Source organism: Dromiciops gliroides, chromosome 3 (assembly GCF_019393635.1).
Source record: "Dromiciops gliroides isolate mDroGli1 chromosome 3, mDroGli1.pri, whole genome shotgun sequence".
NCBI classification, from domain to species: domain Eukaryota; kingdom Metazoa; phylum Chordata; class Mammalia; order Microbiotheria; family Microbiotheriidae; genus Dromiciops; species Dromiciops gliroides.
In genome coordinates, this window is record NC_057863.1 from 645750967 (window position 1) to 645760132 (window position 9166).

General features: G+C 53.9%; 1 protein-coding gene across 1 annotated transcript; it reads left to right on the plus strand.

The window, feature by feature from the left end:
• The first annotated feature begins 3360 nt into the window (after positions 1 to 3360).
• Positions 3361 to 8909, plus strand: AP2S1 (adaptor related protein complex 2 subunit sigma 1). Its single transcript, XM_043998591.1, has 5 exons — positions 3361 to 3591; positions 4677 to 4826; positions 8018 to 8131; positions 8305 to 8364; positions 8495 to 8909. The coding sequence occupies exons 1-5, from the start codon at positions 3376 to 3378 to the stop codon at positions 8594 to 8596; spliced, it is 642 nt and encodes a 213-aa protein (XP_043854526.1). The 5' UTR covers positions 3361 to 3375; the 3' UTR covers positions 8597 to 8909.
• Positions 8910 to 9166: the final 257 nt, after the last annotated feature.

A 9166-nucleotide genomic window follows, 5' to 3' on the forward strand; every position in this document is an offset into this window, starting at 1 on the left:
CTGGATTTGAACCCAGGCCCTCAGTCTTAGAGTGAGGGCTTTTCCTGTTCTACCGGGCTATGAGTCAGCAAGAACAGAAACCTCACCTCGGGGTATGTAGCAGAAGGAAGCTGCCTCCCCCACGCCCCTCCCCCGCACCCCGTGCCAGGCCTAGGCTCCAGTAAAAATAAACAGACAAGTCAACAATTAGCAGACTTACATAAGGATTGCCAACCGGAACTGCTCTCCAGCTGTCTCAAGCATCCCCTCCAGGCCCTGAGGACTGACTGCGGGAACCAGGAGGATACCGGAGACTGGTTTTGCTCTGTGAGCTCCTTGCATGGATCCAGGTTAGAGAAGGCAGCCTTTGCCTGGAGGGTCCTGATGCATTATCCCTCTGGGGATCCCTGGGGGATCAGGAGTGGTAGGAGTAGAGAAGTGGATCTGCTTTTGCTGACCTCAGCCTGGTATAGCTAAGAAGATTTTGGATTGGAACTCAGGAGGACCCTCCTCTCAAATCCCGGCTCCGACTCTTCCTATCTGTGTGACCTTGAGCAAATCCCCTCTCTGAGGGTCAGTTACTCATTTGTAAAGTGAGGGAAAGTTGTTCCCTAAATTCCCTCTGTAACTTCATCTGTGTGGGGGGGCTTCCTCTCTGCTAGGTTTACTCAGACCCTACCTAATGGGCATCAAAAGTACAACTGCTCAGGGCAGCTAGGTGGCACAGTGGATAGAGCACCGGCCCTGGAGTCAGGAGTACCTGGGTTTAAATCCGGCCTCAGACACTTAAGCACTTACTAGCTGTGTGACCCTGGGCAAGTCACTTAACCCCAATTGCCTCACTAAAAAAAAAAAAAAGTACAACTGCTCACATAGGCGAAGATCCCTGCCCTCATGTAGTTTACAGTCGAGTAGGGAGTTAAAAAACATTCAACCATTCTTAAACAAGGCTGCTAGGGTGAAGGGCTTAGAGCACTAACTTGACTTGGTTGTTGTTCAGTCATTTCAGTTGTGTCCAGATCTTCATGATCCCATTTAGGCTTTTCTTGGCATGTATCCTGGACTGGTTTGCCATTTCCTTCTCCAGCTCATTTTACAAATTGAGGAACTGAGGCCAACAGCGTTAAGTGACTTGCCCAGGGTCACACAGCTAGTATGTATCAATGGCTGAATTTGAACTCAAATCCTCCTGACTCTAGGGCCAGCACTCTATCAACTGCAGTGCCACCTAGCAGCCAAATCCAGTGGCCTTTTCTCTGTTCTCATTCTCCTTGACCTCTCTGCAGCCTTTGACACTGTCAATCCAATTCCTCCTTGATACTCTCTTTAGCCTTTCTCTGCTCTCTCCTGTTTCTCCTTCTACCTCTCAGACTGCTCCTTCTCAAGTCTCCTTTGCTGGATCCTCCTCCAGATCATACCCTCTGACCATGGTTGTCCCCCAGGATCTATCCTGGGCCTTCTCTTCTTCCTCCATTCTTCTTCATTGGCTGGTCTTATGTTATCATGGATTCAATTACCATCTCTAAGATGATGATTCTCCGATCGACCTTTCCTGCCCCAAACTCTCTGCTCACCTCTAATCTTGGGCACCTTTCAGACATCTTGAACTGGGTGTCCAGAAGACATCTTGAACCCAATATGTCCAAAATTAACTCAGTATCTTTCTTACTTCCCACGTTCCCTATTACTAGAGGGGGCAACACCACGTGCCCAGTCCCTCAGGTGCCCAACCCAAGAGCCATCCTGGACTCCTCACTCTCTCTCACCCCTCCCCAACATCCAAGCTGTTGCCAAGAGCTGTCAATTTCACCTCTGCAACATCTCTGGAATATACCTCCTCCTCTTCTCTAACACTGGTGACCCCATCTCATCACCTCTGTTACCGCAATAGCCTGTGGGTGGGTCTGCCTGCTTCAAGTCTCTTCCCACTCCAATTTATTCTCCATTCAGCCAGCAAAGTGATTTTCCTGAAGTGCAGGTCCGACAGTGTCACTCCCTATTTGATAAACTCCAGTGTCTCCCTATCATTTCCAGGGTCAAAGTCCTTTATAATCTGCCCCCTTCTTGCCCCTCCAGTCTTGTGATTCTTTTCCGCCCCTACACATCCTCAGTGATCCAGTGACCATGACTTCCTCGCTGCCCCTCAATGGGCACTCCATCTCCTGGTTCTTACTGTGGGCATTTTCTTTGTCTTTGTCTTTTTTTTTTTTTTTTAGTGTGGCAATTGGGGTTAAGTGGGCAGGGTCAGAGATGGCAAAGCCTGGAAGGGATATGGGTCGTGAGAAATCCCTGTCCTTTCTTTCTTTTTTTTTTTTGCGGGGCAATGGGAGGGTTAAGTGACTTGCCCAGGGTCACACAGCTAGTAAGTGTTAAGTGTCTGAGGCTGGATTTGAACTCAGGTACTCCTGATTCCAGGGCCATTGCTCTATGCACCATCCAGCTGCCCCAACTGTGGGCATTTTCACTGCTACCCTCCATGTCTAGATTGCACTCTCCTTCCATCTCTGCCTCCCAGCTTCCTTTAAGTCCCAGCTAAAATCCCACCTTCCACAGAAAGCCTTTCCTGACCCCTCCTAATGGATCCTTCCCTCTCTTGATTTCCGTTGTATCCTCTGGATGTGTTGCCCGGACACAGTTGTTTAGACTGTGAAGTCCTCAAGGGCAGGTCCATTCCCTACCAGCTTAGCACAGATGCTTGCTGACTCCAGTTGAGTTATGGCTGGAGCTTAAAGGTCTTTGAATCCAATCCCCTCGTTTTACAGAGGAGGAAACTGAGTCCCTGAGAACTAAGTGACTTGTCCAGGGTCGCAGTAAGCACTCCTTTCCCTTAAGTCAAAGATAGGATCTGGAGCGGAATTAATCTGCTGAAGCATCTATCCCTCAATTCCCTGGAGGGATTCCAAACTAGCCAAACAGAGCAAATTCTACGAAAAGCCAATGGGAGAAGGAGTTCCATGGCAGAGATGAGGAACGGACCAGTAAGAACGATCTTTTGTCTGAGAAGGACTCTTCAGAGCCACTCAACGGCCAGGGGGTGGAGTCAAGAGAGGCCTTGACCTTTTCCACCCCTAGTTTTAGGGTTCTTTCTTCACAGGAGTACTCAATTTTGTGGGGTATGATTTCAGGACTACACTTCCCAGAATGCAACCCTGGGGAATCTTAGCATCAGAGGAGGCAACTGGGCTTCCTGGCGAGGAATAGGTTTGACCAAGGTCGTCACAAAACTGGGAGGCGACAGAGTGGCATTTAAACGTAGGGCCTAAGATTTCCAATACTGAGTTATTGCCACTCCTCGCGGCCTTCGGGAAGTCGTGGAGAAATGGTGCCCCCTGGCGTCCATGCTCGTGCCGCTGCAACTATCACTCCTTGGGCGGGAGGAGCTGGGAAGAGTGGAGCATGATGGGAAGGGAGAGCCGGCGCTCCAGTGCCCAAGGCCTTGAACTACAAATCCCAGCGGCCCTCGCGCGGAAGGGAGGTGTCGTACCGGATGTCCGTTTCAGCTACGGCCGGGAGAGCTGCCTGAAGCCGCGGCTTTGGAAGTCACCCAGTCTCCGCGGGACCCCGGAGATCGGGGAGATCGGGGTGGGGGCTCGACCCCGAGGGATCACCATGGTAACGGGAATCGCGCGGCCAAGAATCTTGGGGGTCCTGTCAGCCTTCTCTGAGCCCAGCTTCTAAATCTCCCCCCCCCCCCACCTCGCACCTTCCCCCCAGGCCGGGTCCGCTGGTTCTGGCCCCTCCCTGGAGTAACGGAGCCGGGACTGACCCAGTGGGGCGTTAGGGGTGGCGGGGAGAGAACAAGGAGGGAGGCGCTAGGCTTGGGGAGCGAGAGTGCGCGCCGGGAGAACCCAGCAGCCTGGCGGGGAGCTTGGGGCCTGGGAGATACCTGGGGGGGAGGGGGAACTTGAGACCCAGAAGACACCTGGAGGGGGGAGAGAGAAGGGAGCTTGAGGCCTGGAAGACACCTGGCAGGGCAGGGGGAGGGGGAAGGGAAGCTTGGGACTGGAAAGCCTGAAGGGAGGGCAGGCAGTTTAGAAACCGGGACCCTGGACAGCAGAGAAGGGAGGGCAGGAGAAGAAGGGAAGGAGTGTAGAACTTGGAACCCACACTTTAGGACCTGTTGAACCCAGAGGGGAGGCTGGGATCTGGGACCTGCAGTTAATAGTCCCGCCCCTGTCCGGATGGACACTTCCCTGGGCCTGGGCTGGTTCCTGGTCATGGCAGGAAGCAGTTAGCCTGAGCTCAGCAGCAGGAGATTGAGGCCAGAGTGTCCCCCAAGGCAGCTGAGCAGGATGACTCAGACCCAGGGAGTACAAACCAGCAGAAATCCGCCCCCAGCTCAGTGAGCCCCAAGGCCTACTGTGGGGGGCGGGCTGTGGCAGATTCCACGGAGGAGTGACCCGGATGGCTTAAGAAAGGACAGGGAGGGGAAAACTAGGTGGCAGAGTGGATAGAGCACCGGCCCTGGATTCACAAGTACCTGAGTTCAAATCTGGCCTCAGACACTTGACACATACTAGCTGTGTGACCCTGGGCAAGTCACTTAACCCTCCCATTGCCCCGCAAAAAAAAAAAAGAAAGAAAGGACAGGGATTTCTCACGACCCATATCCCTTCCAGGCTTTGCCATCTCTGACCCTGCCCACACTCTCCTTCTCCTCTTCTGGGCTCACAGCTTCTTGTCCTGTCTCTTCTCAGATCCGATTCATCCTCATCCAGAACCGAGCAGGCAAGACCCGCCTGGCCAAGTGGTACATGCAGTTTGATGATGATGAGAAGCAGAAGCTGATTGAGGAGGTCCACGCTGTCGTCACGGTCCGGGATGCCAAGCACACCAATTTTGTGGAGGTGAATACTCTCCCCCTTGGCCTCTTCCCCCAAACCCCACCTCTGAGCCCTGAGTTTCAGGAAGGGCATTGATAAAGCAGCTGGGTGGTGAGGGACATTTAATCCAGCCTCAGTCTCCTCATCTGTAAAATGGGGATGATGATAACAGCAGCTATATCCCAGGGTTGTTGTGATGATCAAATGAGATGATATCTGGGGCATCGAGGGGGCTCTGCAGTGGATAAAGCACCAACCCTGGATTCAGGAGTACCTGATTTCAAATCCAGCCTCAGACACTTGACACTGGCTGTGTGACCCTGGACAAGTCACTTAACCCTCATTGCCCCACAAAAAAAAAAGAAAGAAAGAAAGAAAAAGACGAATGAGATTATATTTGTAAAGTGCTTTGCCAGTCTAAAAGTGCTCTATGTGAATGTTAGTTATTATTATAAAAAATTGGCACACATTGGGGAGGGGGCACTTCAGTGATGACGGCCAGAGAGTGAGGTCTGGAGAAAGCACTAGGTGTCTTTGCCCTGCAGAACAGAAGACTCAAGAGGACCCAGTCACAGTCTTTAAGGGGTAAAAGGAAGGGTTAGGGTTGCTTTGATTGCCCCTAAGGGGGGTTGCTGACTGGCAGATTTGGGCTCTCTGTAAGAAAACACTTCCCCAAATTCACAGCTGTCCCAGAGTGGGATGTGCTGGCTTCCCCAGCAGTGGAGGCCTACAGGCAGATACTGGAGGGCCCCTGTTCAGATCCAGCATGCCCCTTGAAGGGCCAAGAATCTTTTTTTTTTTTACAGGGCAATGAGGGTTAAGTGACTTGCCCAGGGTCACACAGCTAGTAAGTGTCAAGTGTCTGAGGCCAGATTTGAACCCAGGTCCTCCTGAATCCAGGGCTAGTGCTTTATCTACTGCACCACCTAGCTGCCCCAAGAATCACATTCTTTCATCAAGGATTTATTAAGGCCACAAGGGGGTGTCACTGCGTGCAGGGTATGGAGCCTGGAGTCGGAAAGACCTGAGTTCAAAATAGGCCTCACACACTTACTACCTGAATGACCCTGGGCAAGTCACTTCACTGCTCTCTGCCTCAGGTGCCTCATCTGTGAAATAGGGATGATCATAATAGCACCTACCTTGCAGGGTTGTGAGGATTACATGAGATAAAACTTGGGGTTTTTTTTCCATATAAACATTTTATTATTTTCCAGTTACATGTAGAGATAATTTTCAACATTTGTTTTTATAAGATTTCTAGTTTCAAATTTTTCTCCCTCCCCCCTCCCCAAGACAGCAAGTAATCTGATAGAGGTTCTATCTGTACAATCACATTAAACATATTTCTGCATTAGTCATGTTGTCCAAGAAGAATCAGAACAAAAGGGAAAAACATGAGATGATGCTTGTAAGCAATCAGCAAGTAAGATTTGCACCTAGGTCTTCTGTAGACATAACTTGTACATGTTTGCTTCTCTTAGGAGAATGGAGCCCCTTGAGGGCAGAGACTGGGTCATGTTTGCCTTTGGCCCCTCCCCTCTGCCTAGTGATAGGTCCAGGAATTGTCGCTATTTTATGATTACATGCTGTGGGTTTGCAGAGCAGATTGTACACCAGTGCATCCTGACCAGATCCAGGCTGTGGGAAGGAACCTCAGACAAGAAGGTGTCCTGGCCTTGGAGCAGGGGGGAAGGCTTCCTGGAAGAGGTGGTGCTTGGCATGGAGATGAGAAACAGAGTTTTGTTTATGAGGAGAAGCAAATAGGCGTGTGGGGCTGGACCCCGAGAACCGAGGCAAGGAAGGGCCCGGCGGCTCTGAGGGGCTCAGATGTCAGGAGCAGCGCTGAGGGGACAGGGGGCCTTTGAGGAGCAGGGGGAGAGGCCAGGCCTCTGCTGCTTCCCTGGATGTCCAGCCTGGAGGTTCTGACCCTCTTCCCCCCCCCCCCCCAAGCTGGAGAGCCTGACTGTCATGACCAGGTGTGCCACAAGGGGGCGCGATGCTCCTACACCAAGCCCTGGACCCAAGGAGGGAGGAGGGGAGGGAGGAGGCAGTCATGGCTGCCCCACAAATGGGGTGGTAGGACTTAGGGCTCCTTCTGGGAGTCTAGGAGGCAAGAGGGGCATGAGAATCAGCCCAGGAGGCTGGGTGCTGCCCGGCGGTTCATGGGAGCGGGATCCTTAGGGACCACCTGTGTGAGCCCCCACCTCTCATGATGAGGAAACTGGGGCCCAGAGCGCCAGGGACACACCCCAGGCACCAAGGGCAGGGGTGGTGTTTCCCCCAGGAGAATGGGCAGAGGCTGAGTCATTTGCCTTCGGACCAGCTCCCGTGTCTGGCGATGCTGGTTGAATTGGACTTAACTGAACTCCCTCTCTATATCGATGAGAAAACGGAAGCCCAGAAAAGTTGAGGAATTTGCCCAGGGTTCCAGGGGTAGGGAATGGCAGGGCCAGAACTCGAACCCAGATCCTCCTGCCTGCAACGTCAGAGCTCTATCCTATTTTAAACTCCGTGACACTGAATAAGTCACATCCTCTCTCTCCAGCTTGGTAGAATGAGGGGATTCAAGGAGATGAGGCGGGGCTGCTTTTTCTCTGTTCCTCGGCCTCTTCTAGCTCTTGGCTTCAGGACCCTAAGAGGAGGCTGGTACAACAGGGGACGATGCTGGGGCGGCAGCAGTGGATAAGCCCGGCTGTGCCCCACCCTCCAGGGCCTGCTTCTTCACCTGTAAAGGTCATCCTCGAAGGGCCCGTCCAGCCCGGAGCCCTAGACTGGGAGTCGGGGGAACCAAGCCCAGAGACTCAGTCCCGCCTCAGACCAAGTCTGCCAGGCGCCAGTGGCCGAGGCCTTTCCACAAAATAAAGGCTGGTTGGGGGGTTTGGAGGGTTCCTCTGCTCTCGTGGGATGGCCTCTCTGGCTCCACGTTTGGGGCTCGCCACACCCAGGGCCCACACACCCTGCTCTGACTCCCCAGGCCTCCAGCTCCTCTTCTGTCAGGCGCTCTCAGAGGGCCTTTCCGGCCCCACTGGCCTCAGCCATCACCGGCTTCTCTCTCTGCTTCCTTCTCGCTCTTCTCCCTCCCCTCTGTCTCTGTCTCTTGGCCAGTTGGCACAGTGACCACCAGGGGTCAGGCTCTGCCTGGTGAGTGGGCTGGCTGCAGCCCAGGGCCCCGTGGCCCGACCTTGGAGTTCTCTCTCCTTCCTCGGTTCTAGTTCCGCAACTTCAAGATCATTTATCGCCGTTACGCGGGCCTCTACTTCTGCATCTGTGTGGACGTCAATGACAACAACCTGGCATACCTGGAAGCCATTCACAACTTCGTGGAGGTGGGTCTGGGGCCGCTTGGAGGCCGAGGGGTCACATCCTGGGGGGAGGAAAGGAGGGAGGGAGGGGGGTCAGCAAGGGCTCTCCCGGTCAGGAGGAGGAAGGGGGAGCTGCCCATTGGCCCCCCTCTCTTTGCGTTCAGAGTCCTCACTGCCTCTGCTTCCCTGCCTCTTAGGTCTTAAATGAATATTTCCACAATGTCTGTGAACTGGACCTCGTCTTTAACTTCTACAAGGTAGGGTCCCTTGGAGCTGAGGGAGGACCCCCCCCCCCCCCGCCATTGGGCCCTCCCGAAGGTGAGGCACTCCCTGGGGCCGCCCATGCCCCCCTCCTCCCTGCCCTGCCTCAGCCCCCTCTCTCTGCAGGTTTATACGGTGGTGGATGAGATGTTCCTGGCCGGGGAGATCCGAGAGACGAGCCAGACAAAGGTGCTCAAACAGCTCTTGATGCTGCAGTCCCTGGAGTGAGGGGCCCAGGCGGTCCCCAGCTGGACGACCCCCTTCCCCCCCAGCCCTGCCCCTGCCCCATCCCCCAGCAGATGCTCTGAGTTTACCGTCTGGGACGGCGGGACCACACCCTGGCCGGGATCCGGAGAAGGGGAGTCCCCTGTGTGTGGTGCCATACACCCCATAACGCCGCCGCTGTTGTGGCAGTTGTGTTGTGAGCATTTGAGCAAATGTGCGTGTACGCGTGTGTGTGTGTGTCTGTGTGCGTGTGTGTGCCTGTGTGTACATATGTGTGTACCTGGAACTCCCAATAAAGTTGTGGACCTGGCCTGCCCACTGCCTTCTCTCAGTCCTTCCTGCCCGTGGCCTCTCCCCTTGGCATCGGCCCCTCGTCTGCTCTTCCCAGTCTCCTGGTGCCCGAGTCTGGGCCCCTGAGCTTTGAAAGTCCCCCGGCTTTTTAGGACCAAAAATCTGACTCTTTGGATCTCAAGGAGTTTTGAATCAGAGGTAGAATGTTGGGGCAGAAAGGGGCCTTGGAGAAGCACTCATTTTACAGGGGTGGAAGCTGAGGCCGGGCAGGGGTAGACACAG